Genomic DNA, 21583 nt, shown 5'->3' on the forward strand with positions numbered 1-21583 from the left:
TTTCCCCGTTCTCTGCTTATTTTTAAAATTTGAGGGATGTGCACAATGAAAACGTTATCAAACTGCAAACAAATGAAGGCTAATCGTGCTGTTATAGCCAGCAGAATAGGTGGAGAGAGTCAATAGACGTGAGCCGAAAGGCAAGATCAGCTTGATTAGGGAGAAGGACGGCCAGCGCATCCAACAAAGAAAATTACCCTCAGGTACACACCACGTGTCCACAGTCACAATCTCATGTAGTCCTGCCTCTAATCTTTCAAACACCTTCATTAAAGATTTAAAAGGCCTTTCTATTTGCCTGCAAATGTAATGTGATTTTGAAAATCAGAATCTAATCAAGGTAGCTTTGACCTTTTGGTCCAGAAGCATTATTGTTGGATGAGCAATCTCATTCAGTTAGAACAGGTCATTTAAGTTGTTAGTCAGCTTTTTGTGCTGGAAGTGTGCGTCAAGGGGCTTCTTTTAACACACATTGTGGAGGCCTCTTGTGGCTACCCCTGGAAGTGAAATACAGTTTGTTCCACAGTACAGGAAAGTGCTGTTGTGAGATCATAACAGGATGGTATCAGATGCTAATGTCATGATACTTTTATGTAAATAAATAAATGCAATTTTATTTAAAGAATACCATATTGTATTTATATAGTTGTCCAACGTACTACCAGGAGGAGGTGCTATGAATAGTCAGTATAGTATGATCATAGTCTCTCATTTCTTTTTTTTAATACGATTATCAAACAATAAAAATATTAAGGACATAATTTAACAACCCCTCTATATTTTGAAAGTGCCCCAGTGACAGCTTTTGTTTTTTTCTGAGAGTGTTGACTACAATTTAAAAAATGTATTAATTTATTTATTTATTAATACTAATATATATATATATATACACATAGATCTATATGGAAATTGTATTTTAGTTGGATTTTCTAGAAAATTTTCAGAACTCATCAACTAAAACAACATGACAGTTCCCGGGTTGTCATGTATGATAACTTTAATGACTCATTAGTACATACAGTGGGTACGGAAAGTATTCAGACCCCCTTCAATTTTTCACTCTTCAAACTTCGGTGCTGACCAGTACTGTTAGTCATTTAAAATCTTCAAAAAGTGTCAAATTTAGGTTTCATTTGATGTTACTGTGTAGTTTTTCTTTCTTTTTGTTAGATTTTATCCGAATCTTACTACATAATTTAGTAGTTTTAGGTTTCGTTACCAAGTAGGTTAACTGCTATATTGTCCCTGAGGGATAAACTTTAAACACATTTGTGTTTTAAGAACGTTTAGCTCAGGAGTTATTGATCAGGTACGTTAACTTAAGTTCGAATCTGTGAATATGTTGCCAACTTTACCGAACTTCGACGCATAGTGCAATATTTTTTAATCAGTTTTTATATACATAATCGTAGGCGTCGTCTAAAAGCTCTAAAATGCTATTTTCCGAGTCGAGGTTGGATGAAAGTTCTTAATTCAGAAACAGATTAATTAGGACCAGCGCTTAAAGTGACCCAACCCCTCCCAGCGCGATTTGAACGTTAGTAACTTTACGTTCGTCGGCACTTTTTCCCTCTTCAAGCACTGGTTATTACGCCTGTATAATGAACTTCGCTTAACTAACATCAATTGGACTGCTCGTTTTACTTTCAGATATAATCACACTGATGATCTGAACAATCGTATGTACAGTCAGGCCTGGGTGTCTGCATAGGCACGTGCCTATTATCCCTCCTCATTAAAACCTTGTATCTCCATATTAAGTCACTTTTTAATAAATTATTTCTATTGCTTACCCTTTATATCTGTCTATACTTTATGTTTTCTGTCAACCAAGTCATAGTTAACAGCCGCATCACCATCTTCTGCGATGGTCTGAAGTTGATGTTTGCCTCGTACTACTGCTTGAATATTTCATACCCATGAGACCAAGGAGCAACGCTAGAGTTCGTGCAAAGGTAAAAACACACTCATACTCTCACTCTCACACGCATCACATACACACACTCACACACTCTCACACACACACACATCCTCACATACACTCACTCTCTCAAACTTTTTCAACACACACTCACTTCACACACATCCTCACATACATTACCACTCTCACAAACACTTTTTCAACGCACACTCACTTCACACGCATCCTCACATACCCTCACTCTCACAAACACTTTTTCAACGCACACTCACTTCACACGCATCCTCACATACCCTCACTCTCACAAACACTTTTTCAACGCACACTCACTTCACACGCATCCTCACATACCCTCACTCTCACAAACACTTTTTCAACGCACACTCACTTCACACGCATCCTCACATACCCTCACTCTCACAAACACTTTTTCAACGCACACTCACTTCACACGCATCCTCACATACCCTCACTCTCACAAACACTTTTTCAACGCACACTCACTTCACACGCATCCTCACATACCCTCACTCTCACAAACACTTTTTCAACGCACACTCACTTCACACGCATCCTCACATACCCTCACTCTCACAAACACTTTTTCAACGCACACTCACTTCACACGCATCCTCACATACCCTCACTCTCACAAACACTTTTTCAACGCACACTCACTTCACACGCATCCTCACATACCCTCACTCTCACAAACACTTTTTCAACGCACACTCACTTCACACGCATCCTCACATACCCTCACTCTCACAAACACTTTTTCAACGCACACTCACTTCACACGCATCCTCACATACCCTCACTCTCACAAACACTTTTTCAACGCACACTCACTTCACACGCATCCTCACATACCCTCACTCTCACAAACACTTTTTCAACGCACACTCACTTCACACGCATCCTCACATACCCTCACTCTCACAAACACTTTTTCAACGCACACTCACTTCACACGCATCCTCACATACCCTCACTCTCACAAACACTTTTTCAACGCACACTCACTTCACACGCATCCTCACATACCCTCACTCTCACAAACACTTTTTCAACGCACACTCACTTCACACGCATCCTCACATACACTCATTCTCTCAAACTCGCACTCACACACGCATCCTCACACTCACTCTCACATACACACACTCTCTCAAACGCATCCTCACACACTCTCACATACACACACTATCACACACGCATCCTCACACTCACTCTCACATACACACTCTCACACATGTATCCTCACACACGCATCCTCATACTCACACTTACATACACACACTCACACACATCCTCACACACACACACTCTCACACACACATCCTCACACACACTCACATACACACACATCCTCACACACACACATCCTCACACTCTCACATACACACACTCTCTCAAACGCATCTCCCACACTCACATACACACACTCTCACACGCATCTTCACTCACATACACACACTCTCAAACGCATCCTCACACACACGCACTCTCACATACACACACGCATCCTCACACTCTCTCACATACACACACTCTCACACACGCATCCTCACACACACATCTACGGAAAATGACTGTTATTTAATGTGCCCGTTATTTAACGGTAATTTTCCGACACCCCAGCTGCCGGAATTTTACCGTTTTTTTACGGGATTTCTTTTTACAGTGTACAGGACACAGCACAGTAGGTACCAAATTTGTAAAAGTAGTTGATTTACCAAACCATCATCAATTTTGTCCTGTTTATTAAGATGATTTAAAAAAAAAAAAAAGTATTTAATTGACTTGTCAACACTCTTCATGCTCAAACTCTGAAACAGTGGCCACACTTGTGAATTAACATACAATTTACAAAACGGAACAAGACAAGTGCCATAGAAAGGCCGGCACTGGTGTTTCAGCTACACAGACGCTTCACAAAATGAGTATGAAACATGTCAGAAATCTTTAAACATCTACTCTAATACAATTTATTCTTTACAAATCTATGTTTTGGCACAGTTTTTGTCTACTTTTATGACTTGGTCGAGAAGGAAGCACAATTGTGTTTGCTCCACTAGTGCATGAGACACGTTCAGAGCCACAGACGTCACAGCAAAAACACTACAAATGCTTATTTAAATATCATTTTTGATTGTGATTTCAGAACAGGAGATTACAGTTGCGGTTAATGCTAATGCACATCCCTATTAGGGTGATTTATTGCTGAAGGTTTATGGTGGTCAATATGACTCAACGGTCTGATTTTATGGGATTCAACTCTAACTGAGCACTACATTTGATTTAATTACAGAATAACCTTTTTGGTTTTGGTTTAAAATCTATTCATCCTACATATATTTTAATGATTGAATGATTTAAAGTGGTGATATGCATTCAGCACGCAACAGGAATGGTCAAGCAAGTAATATCAGCAATATCAGTGTACTTGCGTACAATTTTTTAAGTCTAATTTTTAAAGGGCTTACAGGTACATACCTCACTGGTGAAACTTAAAAGTGCTGTAACGTCAATAAATTCTCCATTTTATTCTTCTCCTTTCATTCAGAATTAGTGCACAGTCTTTGGTCAATAATAAAAACATTTCAAGGCTTATTATAACACAACAATTCAAAGCAACAAAAATCAAAGACTAATCTGATTGGTTATAGAGTGGAGGTAACGTCAGTGAAAATGACCCATGGCTTCAGCGGCTTTCACTCGCACGAGAGGATCTGGATCCTGCAGCAGCATCACCAGACCTGAAGAGAGAAAAAAGGACATGAGGAAAGAAAAAACAGTCTTTTAGTTTGTCCATGTATCAAAGTAAACAGATTAAACATACAAGTCAGTTTATAACCAACCAAATGCATAGTGCATTTATGTGTTAGAGTTACAACAGCAATATATTCTACACTGCATTTTACCAGACAAAATCGCCATTAAAATAGAAGCAAAAATAATAGATTCCTTAGGTGCCACGAAACAGCAAATGTAGCAAGATAACAATGATGTGCTGTCCTTCTTTAAATATATCTCTTAACTGCAGATATTATTATAGAACTGTGGTACCTACCTTTGGTCACTGACCCCATGTTCATATGGGAGAAATGCTCATCATGAAGGTTCCCCAGCAAAAACCCTAAACATTCTCACACACACACACACACACACACACACACACACACACACACACACACACACACACACGGTTACAAAACCAACACAAAATAATAGTAGGGGAAAAAAACATAAATATTAGATTTTTTTAAAATACTGTATAAAAAACAACCATTCAGTGAAGCACCAATATTTGCAATACTAAACACTGAACTAAAAAAAATATATATTATTATTATTTTTACCAATAAACATGGCAGCACTGGCTCTGATCTCAGCCCAGTTACTCTTGAAGAACTGAATGACTGTGATGTGGTAGAAGTTCAGCATGCCTGGAAAATCCTGGATCTTTGAGAAAACACATTATGCCTTTTTTTTCTCTTTAGCTTAATCAAACAGATCATAGTTCAGGAGAAATCAGCATTTCATTTTTGGGTAAACTATTCAATTAGTAAAAAAAAATCATCTGTTTGTCCGTTTCATCAACAGAAAAAACACTGAGTATTAAAAAATCCATACAAATGTGACAGAGCAGTTATAATAACATTCTTTATAAAAGGGAATATGTCAACACATAAGCACACCGAGTCAGTTATTCTACACGTGTTCTTATAATAAAGAAATATTTGGCTCTTGCCGTACTAGGTATTTAGTGAGGTCATTAATGAACTCTCCATAATGCAGACCCTTCTCCTCGAGAAGATGATTCTGGAACATGGCAGAGATCTGTTCTGAACCTACGATTGGAGCACATATGCGCATGGAGTACTTGCATGCCTAGGGGAACAAAGAGGCATATACTAAACTCACACACAAGCAGACATCATGCTTTTAGACTTAAAAATATCCTCATATTATAATTATTCTTGAAAGACTCTACTTCTTGCATCAACGTTGTAACTAATTTTCAATATTTATAGCCATTACAACAAAATCAATCTTTGTTGGTGTGTGGACTAAACTCTGACCTTGACCACTTGAGGGTTGGGATCACTGAGATGCAACAGCAAGCTGACCAGAACATTGTGGATCTGGTCTTTAAAGACGGGCTCACCTGAGCCGAATTTCGACAGGTTCCCCAGGAGCATGATGGAAGCACATCGGATCTCATCGTTCTCCTGACAGAACATAACAATGGATCTTTGAGTAAAGCCATACAACAACAAAAACCCCATGCTTGCTAAAACACTGTTCTCTAATAGCCTGTATTTACCAAAAAAAGACACTATTTTTACTAATAGAATGCAATTGGGCCTAAAACATCTCAATTTTCTCAAATCATACGTCTTCATAAAATTGTCAGTGAATGTAAGTGTTTAACCCTTTAGTGTGTTGATTGTCAGCTTCAGGAGGTCAAACTAAATATTATACGTTTCCATTTCATTTTTTGTTTGAAACTTTTACTACCCTATTACTAACATTAGGGATGTCTCTATACACACAAAAATTAAACAGACAAAAATGTATTACATTTGAAAAAAAACAATTACAAAACTATCCCAGAATGGGCAAATGTATGCATTCAACACAACATGTGTTAACATGCAAAGATCTTTCATAAAGATATTTATGAGTTAAATTATTAATGGAAAACTAGATTTTACTTTCAAATTTTTAAATGTATTTTTATTAATAATTTATTTATTTAATTATTTATGTCCTCCCATTATGCTGTATAAAGGGTTCCAAATGTAGAACACACGTAAAATGTTTTTGGTAATTGTTTTACATAACATAACAATTAGCTACTAATAAAACACAAGATTTCTTTTTATGCTTTTAAAAAATAATGTGATACAAATAAACCTATTTTATCAGTAATCAAACTGAGATTATCTTGAAGTAGCAGCATAAATGGTACTCTGTGGAAATTGTAGCTTCACAATTGACCCTTCGCAAAGACCCGCCCCGCTTCATTACTGTTACTACGTCCGACAAGCCATGGCGCTATCACGGCACACATCTGTTCTCACGCAGTGAAAAATACAATCACAGAGCAAAGAGGACACTGTCAGCTTTTAAATTTGGTCATTTTTTTAAAGAAATTCAAACAATAAATACCGTTTTTTGGCTCTTTAATGTGTCGTGACATATTCAGTTTAAGCGGCACGTGAACCGATCATCTCTTCCTCTTTACTAGTTTAATAGCACGAAATAAACATGAATGAAAATCAAATGCTATCTTTTGTTTCAACTGCAGAAAGATGTCAATACACACCATTTTTCAAGTTCAAGTCCACCAACGTTAATCTACTCTCCTGTCTGGTTTGTTTGTCAGACAAAATGGCAGATTCGGTGTTATGATTGGTCAGATCGCCTGTCACTCAAACTCCCGGCAAAGGGTCAATTGTGATTTAAATATTCTGTCTTCTCTCAAGACAACTCACATTCTCCAGAAATGGTTTAATCTTCATGAAGATGTAAACCACAAGCAGGTGGACGTTCTTTTGGTCCAGGTAAAGCAATATTTTGGACATTCCAGACATGGCCTCCAGTGTGATGAGTTTCCCTGGATCGTCCTTTTCTTCCATACCTGAACTCATGGCTGCTAAAAGCTCCTTTGCATATTTATTCACCTGAATGGGAACAGAGGCAGTGAGATTAACATATAGCAACATATAATTACACACTTAACTGACTGCTTTTGTTACACTGCTGTTGAATGTAATAACAAAACTTCACTCGACTATAGAGAGAAGACAAAGAGCAAAGAAAAGAATAATAACAGAGCAGAACAAGAGCAGGGCATCTTAAGCAAACAACATGGGGAACATTTAGGCAGCAGTTGTTAGGCAGCATTTCAGAATACAGAAAACTTCTGCAAACGTCCTTACTGATTGCTGCATAAACAAGCTGCCATGTGTGTGTCACACTGTTGCCAAGAATCACTGCCCAAGAAATCAATTAGACTCTTCATCCAATGAGTGTTTTCAGATGTCAAGCAGAGCGTCTATACCTTTTCAGGTGAGCCCACAGCAATGTTCCCCAGGCCTCGGACCGCCAGCATGCGAACCGTACCGCAGGTGTCAGTAATTCTTTCCATCATGTTGTTCATCAACATGTCCAAAATCATCAGTTCAGTCACTACATGGTGGTTCAGCAGCTTGAAGGAATAAACAAATAAATCTTGACGTCTAATTTATAACAGCTATTAGTACACATTCAAATAAAGGTGAAAAGGCTCCTGTTAAAAAAAAAAAAAGAGACCTGTCTGGTTCACCACCCCCAGTTTGGTACATTGCAGTTGCATGGTTCATTTATGATCTAACAACGTCTCAGAAATAATTAATATATATTAATATAACATACACTCAGTAGTGTTGAATTCAGTTGTATTGGATTTACTGTATAAGGGGTGAAGATACAACAACATGTCAAAGTTTTTGGTTATCAATTGCAAAGTAAGCTTGCCTTGTCATTAGGGATGCACTGAAATTTTGGCCACCAAAAATTATCGGCCGAATACGGCATTTTCTGTTTTTGGCTCATAGAGAAAAACAACTGAAAATATATGCCGCGCATATTGATATTTTATATTAATATATTTTCTGTCCAATTATATTGTGTTACTTTCAATAAAAGTCTGTTTATTTTCTTGTCTTGTGTTTTTTAAATTCAGTATCATTAAAATTTAGTTAAATTCAAAAGTTTAAAAAAATTACTTTATATTATTTAATAAAATTTTCGGTTTCGGTTTTCAGCCAAGTGCATCCAGAATTTTCAGTTTTGGTTTTAGCCCAGAATTTTCATTTTGGGGCATCCCTACTTGTCATTATTATAATCTTGAAATTCAATTAAATTAAGCTTATTATTATTATCATTATTTTTTTCATGAGAAATGTGTTCAATAAATAGCAATATGGGTTGATATTTGCAGTATTTTGCAATTTATTGGATCCTTGCTAAACTGAAATATTCATTTTATTTAAATAAAAAATAATCATGCTGACCCCAAACTTTTGAACGGTAGTGCAAATCGAACCATGAGAAATTTGAACAATTACACTCTTATTTAAAAAAAAAAAAAAACAGTGAACAATCTGTGCTCTTGTAAAACAAAAATTTGTCTTTAGCAATTCATTGTTACTAAATTTTGAACTAAGATAACTAAAATCACACAACAAAATAAAATGTTCTCACCTCAGAGAAGAATGCTGTGACTGTGATCCTCTGGCACTCGTAAATATTACAGAGAGAAGGACACAGACCTTCCACAATTGCAGGGAGTCTTGGACCAGCATGCTTTGCCATTGCTCTGATAGAAAGAACAGCTTCTTTAAAATGAAGTATTGTAGAAGATCACGCTTAATCTTACCACAGTGGGATAGAAAGCAGCATGTTAGCTCCAAACTCTTACTTTTATAGGTCAGAACTTAACAATTTCCATGAACACACGGCATGAGACCATGCGCGTTTACAAAAGCTTGAAATTGACGTGTGGCGCTCACAAAATATTGTAAAAAAGAAAAAAACAACAACATGTGTCTTCAAGAACAAGTCTACTGTCATACGGATCTCCTTTAACACAGTAGAACAAAGTAGAAAAGTTTGCAAACAACAAACAGTCCAAGAGGACTGGGGTATGACGGAGGACAGGTGTGTGTACCTGGAGAGCAGAGTGACTCCTGTTGTGTGCTGCTGCGGGTCCTTCATCTTGTCCCAAGCTCCCTCCTGATCTAATGGTTTCATGACAGCGTCCAGCTGAGCTCGACCCAGCAGGATCCGCAGGGCCTCCACTGCCACCCTGAACACACAGCAAAGAGAAACACAGATGTCTTATTAACTCTGAGCTTAGCGATGTCTGCAAGAGCAGCTACTTTCAAATTCACCATCCGACTTTATAAGTGATCGATTTGAAAGTATGTTGCAAAGCTAACAACTAATAAGCACACAGGCAGAAAATTAATAATTAACAAAAAAAAAACACAATCATAAAAAAAAAACTGTTAAAGAGATATCTAAATTCTGAATCCCATATTTATGCCACTCACCCGCACACATCAAAATTGATCACATTCATTTTGTTGGTTGTTTTGCAGTCTGAAATGATGCTGTTGCTGTTGAGATCTTTAGGTAGCTGAACTCCCACACTGGAGCCCAAACGCACCAGTAGAGAGCTGAAGAGCTTTGGAAACACATATGCCACAGCGTCAGCTGACTGGCCATTCAGCATCATCTCACGCAGGGCACAGGTCATCTAGAAAACATTGCATAAAAAAAAAACAAATCCCTACTATTATTAAATATATCAAAATAGAAAACCGTTATTGTAATTGTAATAATAGTATTGCACAATATTACTCCTTTAATATATTTTTGATCAAATAAATGTAGTCTTTGTGAGCATAAGAGATTTCTTTCAAAAACATTAAAAAAAAAAAAAAACTTTACTGAGCCCAAAATTTTGAACAGTAGAGTAAGCCATTGAATAAATACATGGAAGAAAAAAAGGTTTAAAAGTTTAAAGCCATTTCCTAACTAATGTAACAGTAAAGAATATAGCAATTAACTGTTTTCACTAGCATATGTTTTAACAAGCTGTGAGAGTCAATGGAATCGCATGTCAAGACTTTTTGCAAACACACAGTTTCCATTTTTGATGTGTTGTAACGGAAAGTACCGCTCGCAGTCAAATCTCTAAATCCTGCTTCTCAAAGCTGCATTTTAAGCATTCTGTTTTAAATTTGGTGCTATTTGTTGTGCTTCATGCAGCATTTCGACGCGAACATGATTCGACACTGCATAACTGACACATTGTGCCTAGTTAGGATGAGGCGTTAGGTGTTTCAAAAGCTAAATAATATAAATCCTACAGATATTAATACTTACAGCCAGTGGTTGGCTTGTGGCAACTTTGGTCAAACCGGGTCTTAACATAGACTCTTTCTTATCTACATAGGGAACCATAACATTCAGCTTCTCGATAATCATCTCCATGATTTGCAGGGCGAGAGTGCTGTCTGCTCCTAGAGCCATCCACATCTCACAGCTCCAGCTGGAGAAAACACACAATGACACAAACATCATCATTATTATGCTTGACCATCATGGAGCACATGACAGGCAATGAATGCTATGCACATAAACAACACAAACAGTAATTACCTGTCGTATGGTAGTGGGTAGGCAACGAGTGTGTTGACCACTGTCTGCAGATGCTGTGTAGCGAGGATGAGGATGGACTGACCGATGGCTACCTTCACCTGCTCTTCACCAATCACCTGCAGCCGGTTGTGCAACACCTCCAGCATCTCTGGCACCTGACAAACAGTCAAGACAAAAGAAATGAAAACTGACAAGATAGAAAATAATTACAATTTCATTGAACATGAAAACAGGAGCATGAAGAGAACACTTGTGCACATGTGAGGGATTTGGGGAATGTTGGAGAAAGTATTTTTAAACCAGTTTTCAAGCTACTAGTAGTTAAATTACGGACTGAAATTTAAGTCTTTATTCACTAAAAATCCACTGTAGTGCTTCTTGCTTTGGTCATCATAGAAGTGATACTCGATTCGACAATGAATTGTCTCTTCAGTTAGTTTATCTGGTTCACAAAACCAGTCTGAATGATTCATTAACGAATCAGCTTAAGAGTTAGATTATCAGTGAATAATGACATAAATTGCAGATGCTTGGAGTCAAAAAACAAACGAATACTTTTATTCAGCAAGGATAAAGTGTTTTACATTGTTACAAAAGATTCAATTTCAACTAAGAACGGTTCTTCAAAGAATACTGGAAAACGTTTTCCGCAAAAATATTAAGCAACTGTTTTCAACACTGTCAACAATGATAATAATCATAAATCTTTCTTGAGCACCAAATCAGCAAAATTCAGCTTTTTCATAACAGAAATTAAAATATGTGTGTGTGTATATATATATATATATATATATATATATATAAAATATTTACATTTAATTTCATTTATTCCTGTGATGAAAAAGCTCACACATATTAAAAAGTTCTTTAAAATCGAAATAATAATTCACAATAATACTATTTTTACTGTATTTTCCATCAAATAAATGCAGCCTTGGTGAGCTTAAGAGACTACTTAAAAAAACATAAAAAATCTTTATGACCCAAACATTTGAACAGTAGTATATGAACCACTTTTTAAATACTGTCTGAATACTTTCCGTACCCACTGTATATATATATAAAATATTTACATTTAATTTCATTTATTCCTGTGATGAAAAAGCTCACACATATTAAAAAGTTCTTTAAAATCGAAATAATAATTCACAATAATACTATTTTTACTGTATTTTCCATCAAATAAATGCAGCCTTGGTGAGCTTAAGAGACTACTTAAAAAAACATAAAAAATCTTTATGACCCAAACATTTGAACAGTAGTATATGAACCACTTTTTCAATACTGTTATGGAATCCAAAAACTTGTAGCAGTATTGAGTATATATTTTGTGAAAAAAAAAATCAATTTAATCTGTGGGTAGTTTATTTACATAAACAGTCCAAACAAACCAGTTCACTGAAATAAAAAGGATGATAGATACAAGAGATAACATTATCTCAGTTCACTGGTCTATAAAGATCGATTTGTTTCCCAGAATCTGATGAAAGTGCACTGTACCAGATCCTGCAGGCCAGCACCTCTGTTCTTCAGCAAGGTGTTGAGGATCACGCTGGATGCTCTGGAACAGTTGGACTGAGAGTCCACCAAACCATCAAATAGCATAAACAACAGGGTGCTCAACTGCTGCTGGGGCAAACGCTTACTGATGATCTAAAACACAAGACACAGGGAGTGGAGAGGGAGAAAGAGAGTCAGTTTCAGAAAGACAGCTGGTGGATCCATAAAGTTTTTTGGAAGTATCAGTATTTTACATCAGGACAATTAACCTTAGTCAGTTCAGAGCATGTTTTATACAAAACTGAATGGTCAGGATTGCTTAGCTTCTCACGAACATCTAACAGGCCCTCAACTGAATCATCCTTGTAGTCCAGTGAAAAGCCTGTCAGGAAAATGAAAGAGGCAAGATACTTTGCTAAGCATTTCAGCATAACATAACACAGTAATCACGTTTATATTAACATAGTGTGAATCTGAAGCTCACCCTGTGAAGCTCAAACCGAGTTGTGCTATAAAAAAACAGTCAGTACCTTCATAGCGCAGCTGAATGTACATTAGTCTATAGATGCAGTCTATGGCTGCTCGTCGCACCTCAGGGTTTGGGTCTGTGCACCGTGGGGACAGACGCCCCACAAGAGCTCCCAAATTATGGAATGTCACCAGATTCTAGACAGAGAGAGAATGAAAGAGAACGATTCATTAGCACTGAGCTTGAGATCCAATAAAAACAAACTACATTTGTTTCCCAAAGCACATATTTCATTAAACAGTGCCTTGAGGAAACCAAAACATCTTTAAGGAAGAGCAAAATAAATGATCCTACTTAACATTCCAGCTTGTGCAGAGTAAAATAAAAAATAATAGGTGTTGAAAGTGAATGCTTTGTATCTAAAGGATGTAAGAAATGTGGGTTACACTTTATTTTAAGGTGTCCTTGTTACAGTGTAATTATACATTTAAGTGCTGAGTAATATTAATTAACTACATGTACTTATTATATGGTTAGGGTTAGGATTAGGGTTTGGCTTAGGGTTACTTGCATGTAATTATGCATAATTAATTGTTATTATAATAGTAAGTACATGTAACATGTGTAACAAGGACACCTTAAAATAAAGTGTTACCGAAATTTGTCTAGGCCGATTGTTTTGGGGTAACAATCTACAAATAATCAGAAGACTTTTTTCACACACTTTAATTGCTAAATTTACATTACAATTTCTAAATTACTACAAAGAATTACTTTAACAATTACTTAACATAACTACATATCTATAATCTATCATATCTATATATTTTAATTATAGCATAATCAAATTATTTTTCTATTTATTTAACTATTTATTCTATTTATTACTTGTATACAAACAAAACCCTATTTCTCTCCCATGTTGGTTGCACAAGTATTGTAAAAATTGCTGTAATATGTTTGAGCATGTTGGGGATTCTAGAGATGCTTAAAATTAAAATAATAATAATAATAATAATAATAATATGAGTAACTCAACATTGTAACACAACCTTTTAAACGAAACATTAGAAATTCAAAGACTATCACTAATTACTGCATTATGGATCTTACAGATGTGTAGGTAATATACATTCACACACACATATATAAGTCAATACTGTTCCTTACCTTCACACTGAGATTGTCCAAGTAGAACTGCAGTAACTCTGCTGTGGTCTTTACTGCCCTCTCCCGCTCATGGTCTTGTCCTGAGCTCAGCCAGCTCTCTATATGCTGGAAAATGCACAATCACTCAATAAATGGGGCTCAGACAAAGGGACTACAAAATGGCAAGACATTTTTATATTTTCTCCTTTACCTTGAACACAGACTGCAGACCATCAGGACTCAAGTCTCTGGCTAACACATTCCTCAACAATTCATGAAGAGCATTAAAAGTATCTGAATATAAGACCTGAGGAAAAAAGCATTGCAGTGAAAAATATTCTTTATGTTTAAAGCATACAGGAGAGAGTAGTCATGTTCCCAGGTATGTGTAAATACATGCATATTTTATTCTGACCTCTCTTTGCTGTGGATCCAGGGCTTCTTCATCTTTAGCCTTGTCTGGAGTGTCCACAGTAGGAAGCCCATAAACTCCATTCAAACATGTTTTTAACAAGTCAAAGTTTTCATTTTCTGTTAAAGGAGGATCTAAGTTTCTGAAGGCTTGAGTCAAGTTCTTAATAGATTGTGGCACTGCATCACAATGGTCAAAGATGTCAGTTTAGCATATGTTTACAAAGACCAATCTTTTAAAAATGAATGAATGCAGAAGCACAGATGAACAAAATAAATATTTAAAATGGTAGGATACATAAGGTTGGCACATGTGGTCAAAACAAGATGGCGAACAGGGGTCCGCATGACATCTGTTGGTTCTGCTTTTATGAAATCCTGCAGGTAAATAAAAGACATAAATGTCAAAGTCGTCTGCATATCATTCTGAAACTGATCTGAGATTTACAAAAAAACAAAACAAACAAAAAAAACCACTTAATTTCATATCACATGATGTCATATTTATCTTCTAGATTTTGGCCAATGGAAACTGGTTTATAACCTTTCTTACATTGAAAACATACATACATAGAAACATACATACATATACTGTATTAAAAACGGAATGATATTCAAATCAAACCGCTCACCATCATAACGCCCATCAGCTCTTGTTTGCGGGAGAACAGGAAGCCCTGTTTACGAACACTTTGGCTGATGGCCTTGGCAATGAGCCCGACACTATGAATGAGACTGAGCTTCATAGTCAGGTCCTATGAAGTGCCCATATACACACAAACACACAGAAAGAGATGTAAACACACACTCAAACTATGCTATACGTAACAATGCATGTGTCAATCAAACAGCACAGGCAAATCAAGACCTGGAATTAGAAAAGTATTTCCTGGTCACAGCTGTACTCAGCATGCTCATTATAAATTAATTTACATGTTTGACAGTGCTATAAGAGAAGAAAATCACAATCTATGACAATATAATTGTGATTCAGTAGAAAAAGAGTTGAATCAAGCCACCTAAAATCCACAAAAGCCAGAAAACCAAGTATCTAGACACTGTGATGCTTTAGTAAGACAAAGGTTATCAGGTTAGTGAGCACTTTTTGACCTTCTCAAAAGAACAATTTACTTTTACTTACAAGTGTAGTGTAAAGCGAGTTTAAAATGCCATCTTTATTTTAAACTCACTGAACTTAAACATGTCTAAACTTAATAAATCAATAGACCTTTTAAAAAGATCCAGACTAAATAGGAAGCTTATAAATGCTTTTTAAAATCCGTCACAGGGTCATAAAGAGATAGCTGAGAGGTGTATGCACTTTTTTTGAGAAGCTCAAAAGGTTATACTGTAAAGGTTTTGATTGCAGCATCAAGATTGAAGAGAAAGTGAGTTAAAGTTTAAAGGTCAGAGGTGAGAGAAGCTCCTTGTGATCGCTTCCCTTCATGGTACCTTGGTCTCTACTTTAATTCCCAGAACCTGTACAACAATAAAAGTAATGATCCAATGTAATTCACAAACATTAAAGACAATCCATATTATTTAACAACAGAATGGATTACTGTATAAGAATGATGAATTATGTGACCCTTGAGATACTGTTTGTACACGGAGATATAAATCTAATAAATGCCTGTTGTATATATAACATCTCAGTTTAGTGAACTCAGTGAAGAAAAGTTAAATTCTCCTCAAATCCCAACAAAGACCAAGATGAACTCAACTTTGATATTCAAATTGTACTGCAGAACATTAAAACAAAATGAGTTACATGGTTCCCTAACAGTGAAATGATTTGAAATCGCACAATTACATTATGATTATTGATGAGGTATGATTCAGCACTCAAAGAGAATTAATGATCCTTGTCATTAGAAATCATTTAGATCAAACTGTCATAACTGCAGCCTCAGAAGCAACCAACTGAATATTGTCAACAATATACTAGGACTTTCAGTGGACTTGTTTAGCAAAACACCTCACAGCAGCAACACATTTTTCAGTGTTGCGCCTCACTGCTGTAACAAACAATGAGAAATTATTAATGTATTAATTCTGATCAAATAAATGAGCTGTTCATCTAACATAATAGAACTACAGAGGCATGAAAATTTCAATTTATCCAAAAACCTCCGCCAAGCATCCAATGCAAATGCAAGTTGAGTCATCAATATTTCTGGACCATTTTCCCAGAAAAATCAGCTAGAAGTTACTTTTGTCAACATTTTGGAGTACACTAACATGTGGCTATGAAACAAAAAGCCACAAAACTATACATTTAACTTAAGAGGAATAAATAAATAACATTTTGGAATTTAGAAATACTAGTTTAGAATACCGTTGTCTACAAAATCTCACTAACTGCTGTATTTTTGGACCACAATAATACTTTTAAACCACAAAATATATAATGGAGTTACAATATGTTTTACCTTGGTGTTGAAGTTCTTGGAGATGTTTTGGAGAATGTCACTGTCTATGCGAGTGAGGAGCTGATCTTCTGGAGCGTGCAACGCAACATATCCATAACACAAAATGAGAGTGCTTTTCATTTTCTCCACATCAACATCGTTTTTATCCTGAAGGACAAGACAAGTGACACAACAAGATACATGTGTGAAATATAGTTTCTGAAGTACTTTATAAACCTAATATAATTATTCTTTTACAATTTAACCTTTGCACAATGAACCACTGTGCACTGTTACATTTTATAATTACTATTATTTAAAAAATATAATATGGTAAAACATAATCATTTCAAACCCAATTTAAATGTTACAGTTTTTAATAATCCAATTTGGGAAACAAAACGATGTTTTAATTTGCATCATGTGAGAAGTACAATGAAGCTACTTTGAGAAGACCAAATATCCCTGAGGCTTTCCTGAAGGCGTCAGACTTCCCAAACTCCTCCAGTTTTTCCAGAGTGCCATTGAGATGACTGCTGGCACACAGCCCGATTCCCATGGCAACACCCTGCACAACAATTACTGCCTGTTCATTATTCTTAATTAGCGGCTTTTAAATAACTGCAAAAACCTCAGATATCCAAACTGTGGAACATTTGAATAAATTTTATACCAATCTATGATTAGAAATTATGTGATCTGTGTTCTCTTGAGATAACTGACACTAGACAGTTGAAGAATGACCTCAATTTGGGTAAAGGAATGGGTCAGAATGGTCGACTGGTCATCTAACCAATGGACTACCATAATTTCCAGAAGTCATGTTTTTTAATCACCTGAAATGTTATATAATAAAATACATTTATTATATTTCCTGAAATATAAATATTTTTTACTTATTTTCTGGAAAATACAGTAGTCAATTAGTGACTAGATTTAGAATGTTTTCTAATATTTGATTTGTGGCAGTGTGGTAAAAGGGATTAATTATTATTATTAAGACATAATTCCCCAAAGAGGGCTGTGCTTCAGCAGGCTATTTGACTGTCAAGACAGTAAACTCTCTCTGAGAAGTTATGCCTCTAAATTCAGAAGTTAGAAGTGAACTAATAAGTGCTCAGTGGCATACCGTTCTTTCGATTGCATCATTGTGACGAGTGCTGATCAGGATCTCCTGCAGCTGTTTCCTGACCAGCTCTTTATTATAGCACTGCTGGAGAATCACACCGATACACCTATACAAAAAACTCTTGAGAAAAAAAGAGAAAGAAAGAAGAGTTTATCACAAGAACCCAGGAAATGATGTAAAATTTACATTCAAATTCTTTGTTTGGACGAAGATTTATTTATAATGAGATTTATAATGTAGGCAATCATTTTTAAAAAGCTGAGAACAACTGTCTTGAATAGCTGTTTTATACATATTTATATTTATCCAAATCAACTTTTATACATTCAATGCATCAATACTAGGGAAATATTTGCTCACACAGTTCTTTCACAAATGATTACTTATTGGCAACAGCTGCAATCACAATGATGATTATGTGATTCACTGTCAAGCCCTATAAAATAATTAGAACAAAAAAAAAAAAAGCAATAAAAAAAATATAAGACGACTTATAAAATAGAGGAAAAATGGGGGAAAAAAATCTATCAGGTCTACAGGATTCCTAAATCTATAGGACTTAGAATGTTTCTTTTCGGAAATAATAAGTCTGGTCTATATGAAAAGTCACAGATAGATTTCTAAACTGACCTTCTCCTCCAGAGCATTGTTGTAGGTAGGAAGGTATCGTGTAGCTTCTACTGCAAGCTGACCTGTCCACTGGCTGTCGTCAATAGCTGGCAGAGTTTTAGACAGCAGCTTGATCACAATCAGAAAACAATGTCTGATTAGTCACCATTAACTTTGGCCATTAGGATGTTTGCATCTTGTCAATGCTAATCGTTTACTTATTCTTCTAGATATAGATATAATTTATTCCTATAGATTTTTTATAAGATTTTTTAATAACGCAAGCCTTTCTTGCAATACCCATTTATAAATTCATACACATTACTACAGACCTGAAGTAAACTTTCTTCCCACTTCTTTTTATCCAGAGAATCATCTGTTGATTCTGGTTAGAAGACAGAGGACAAAATTCAGTCAGAGATGCATTCAAACCACTCTCTGGAAAGAGTCAAAGATAATGGGATACCCAATATAACTTCTTAAAGCTATGCCGTGTAACTATCTTGAATGTGAAATACGATTTATCAAATTTAAATATGATTTTGGCTGTATCTTGGAAACATCTGGTTGTGAGTCTCTAAGGACAGGTGGTTGTGGTTTTGGAAGACACATGAGAGGTTTCACTGAAACCTCATCATAGCAGATGAATCGAGAACCTCTCCTTCAACTAAAAAGCGACAGAGCGAGTCTTGAGAACCTGTGAAGTATCAGTTACTAGACTAAATATGGTAACAAAACCTCTAATGTCAGAAAATTCACCTACTTCTCTAAAATATCACAGCAGGTTAGATTAGACAGAGCTGATGTCCTAAATTAGTTTTGAGATGGGTGGGCATTTGCAATCATGGTGAAACACTGAAATGTGGAGCTGGATATTATGACCAATAAGTGGCGTGGTCTGGTTGACTCATGAGGCTGTACCTAATCCACTACATCACTGACTACATCACTGTGGTATATTTGAACAAACCTTCAAGATAACTGAGCAGCTTTGGAATCTCGTTTTCCCACAGAGGCTCGGCTTTAGGGTGAATGTTAGGGCTGAGAGCATTGAGCAGACTCAGGGAGGGAGCACCGTGCCCCCTGCATCGAAACGGGAATGCGGCATTTACCTGAGGAAAATGCAACATTAATTTTAGATGTTTAAGGTCTGCACTAAGCAGTGACTAAATTACATCATGATTCAAAAAAGAGTGTATGAAGAGAAACTTCTTCAGAAAAAAAGTAAAAAAAACTGTCTTCAGAAAAAAAAAGAAAGAAAAGAAAGAAAAAAATTGCAGCAATCAACTAAAAAACCCAACTAAATGGATATTGTTAGCTTGAAATCAATATTGTGTTTAGGAATATTATGTGTTTTTAGAAACAGTTTAGGGTTGGTATGATTTTTTTATGTTTTCTTATGCTCACCAAGACTGCATTTATTTAATCAAAAATACAGTAAAAACAGTAACATTGTGAAATACTCTATTTTAATTTAATATAGCTTTTCTATATGAATATATTGTAAAATGCAATATTTAACATTTAAGCGGTCACTTTTAACTGATTTAATGCATCCTTGCTCAATAAAAGTATTGATTTCGTTGCAAATAAAATCTTCTTGACCTCAAACTTTTGAACATTAGTGTATGACAGTAGCACCTGGTATGTTGTAATAGGGAACAGTGAAATATCCACTTTAACAGTAATTATACAAAAATATATATTGATCAGAATCAAGAATCACATTTTCCAAAGAGGCACATAAAAAAAAATATTACTATTTACCTTACTCATTGCCCGGCTAAAAACTGAAAACAATCTAATTAAAAAAATCACTAGGAATGCAACACTTACCAAGAGCCTTATCATCAGGATATATTGTGAGGGAAGACTACAGCCTGTGCGAAGAAGGAAGAAACAAAGAAAGACAAGAGAGAGGGGAGGGCAGACAAGGGTAACCCATTAGTGAAGCATACGATCCAAAAGCATTACAATTAACGAATAAATAATCACTGAACCTGGGACTTATTTGTCCTACTAGAGTTCAATTTAATCACTGTCAGCATAAGAAACAATTACCCTCTGCCCCAACCACTTTATTCAGTTGATAAATACCACTTTTCATTTAACTAATCAGAAACAGACTCAACAGGCAAAGCAAACGACTTGCAATAAAAACAAAACGTCTGCAAGTGCAATTTAGTTTCAGGCCAAAAACGGAAAAAAAGGTTTAATAACTGCTGCTGCATTTGCCACACTGCCAAGAAGACAGAAAGTGTGATTCCAGGGTGTCTTTAGGTCAGACAGTGGAAAAGCTCTTAGTCTGGGACTAGGCTCATCAGTGACATCATGACCGTATGTGTGCGTGTCCACACCTTGTGCATTGAAGTTGATGATGAAGCTGGCTTCTTGGGCTGCTCGTTTCTTATTGGCCAGCAGAATTAAACTCTTGCACAAGGGGGTAGTGGCGCTGGCGTACTGATTTGGGGTCAGGTAGCAAAGCAACATAGGCCATAGAACCTACACAAGAAATAACATCATTTCAGATGTACAGTAATTATTTGAAGTAAACCAAAGAGATACACAGAAGTAGTTTTGGTCAATTAAGGTTAAAGGGGTCATATGACGTTGCTAAAAAATAACATTATTTGGTGTAATGAAATGTGTTTATGTGGTTTAAGGTTCAAAAAACACATTATTTACCATATAATGTACATTATTGTTGCTCCTCTATGCCCCGCCTTTCTGAAACGCATCGATTTTTACAAAGCTCATCG

General features: G+C 36.0%; 1 protein-coding gene across 4 annotated transcripts in view; it reads right to left on the reverse strand.

The window, feature by feature from the left end:
* Nucleotides 1–3670: 3670 nt before the first annotated feature.
* The window catches only part of mroh1 (maestro heat-like repeat family member 1), a 37314-nt gene continuing 19401 nt past the window's right edge, over nucleotides 3671–21583 (reverse strand). For 3 of the 4 annotated variants that reach the window (XM_016464725.1, XM_016464708.1, XM_016464717.1), the window contains 29 exons: nucleotides 21182–21326; nucleotides 20661–20704; nucleotides 19795–19936; nucleotides 19157–19209; nucleotides 18846–18953; nucleotides 18216–18335; nucleotides 17532–17654; nucleotides 17108–17254; nucleotides 16128–16154; nucleotides 15308–15430; nucleotides 14974–15053; nucleotides 14680–14818; nucleotides 14476–14571; nucleotides 14286–14390; nucleotides 13177–13312; nucleotides 12916–13028; nucleotides 12647–12799; nucleotides 11147–11301; nucleotides 10871–11036; nucleotides 10033–10238; nucleotides 9648–9785; nucleotides 9182–9296; nucleotides 7998–8144; nucleotides 7429–7617; nucleotides 6010–6159; nucleotides 5684–5818; nucleotides 5287–5389; nucleotides 4998–5063; nucleotides 3671–4683 (listed from right to left, as the gene is read on the reverse strand). In XM_016464725.1, the coding sequence (XP_016320211.1) occupies nucleotides 4607–4683; nucleotides 4998–5063; nucleotides 5287–5389; nucleotides 5684–5818; nucleotides 6010–6159; nucleotides 7429–7617; nucleotides 7998–8144; nucleotides 9182–9296; nucleotides 9648–9785; nucleotides 10033–10238; nucleotides 10871–11036; nucleotides 11147–11301; nucleotides 12647–12799; nucleotides 12916–13028; nucleotides 13177–13312; nucleotides 14286–14390; nucleotides 14476–14571; nucleotides 14680–14818; nucleotides 14974–15053; nucleotides 15308–15430; nucleotides 16128–16154; nucleotides 17108–17254; nucleotides 17532–17654; nucleotides 18216–18335; nucleotides 18846–18953; nucleotides 19157–19209; nucleotides 19795–19936; nucleotides 20661–20704; nucleotides 21182–21326 (3501 nt within the window). In that variant the 3' untranslated portion in view covers nucleotides 3671–4606. The remainder of the gene's footprint in view (nucleotides 4684–4997; nucleotides 5064–5286; nucleotides 5390–5683; nucleotides 5819–6009; nucleotides 6160–7428; nucleotides 7618–7997; nucleotides 8145–9181; nucleotides 9297–9647; nucleotides 9786–10032; nucleotides 10239–10870; nucleotides 11037–11146; nucleotides 11302–12646; nucleotides 12800–12915; nucleotides 13029–13176; nucleotides 13313–14285; nucleotides 14391–14475; nucleotides 14572–14679; nucleotides 14819–14973; nucleotides 15054–15307; nucleotides 15431–16127; nucleotides 16155–17107; nucleotides 17255–17531; nucleotides 17655–18215; nucleotides 18336–18845; nucleotides 18954–19156; nucleotides 19210–19794; nucleotides 19937–20660; nucleotides 20705–21181; nucleotides 21327–21583) is intronic. The other variant, XM_016464731.1, reaches the window with a different exon arrangement.

This window comes from Sinocyclocheilus anshuiensis, unplaced genomic scaffold (genome assembly GCF_001515605.1).
Source record: "Sinocyclocheilus anshuiensis isolate Anshui unplaced genomic scaffold, SAMN03320099.WGS_v1.1 scaffold902, whole genome shotgun sequence".
NCBI classification, from domain to species: domain Eukaryota; kingdom Metazoa; phylum Chordata; class Actinopteri; order Cypriniformes; family Cyprinidae; genus Sinocyclocheilus; species Sinocyclocheilus anshuiensis.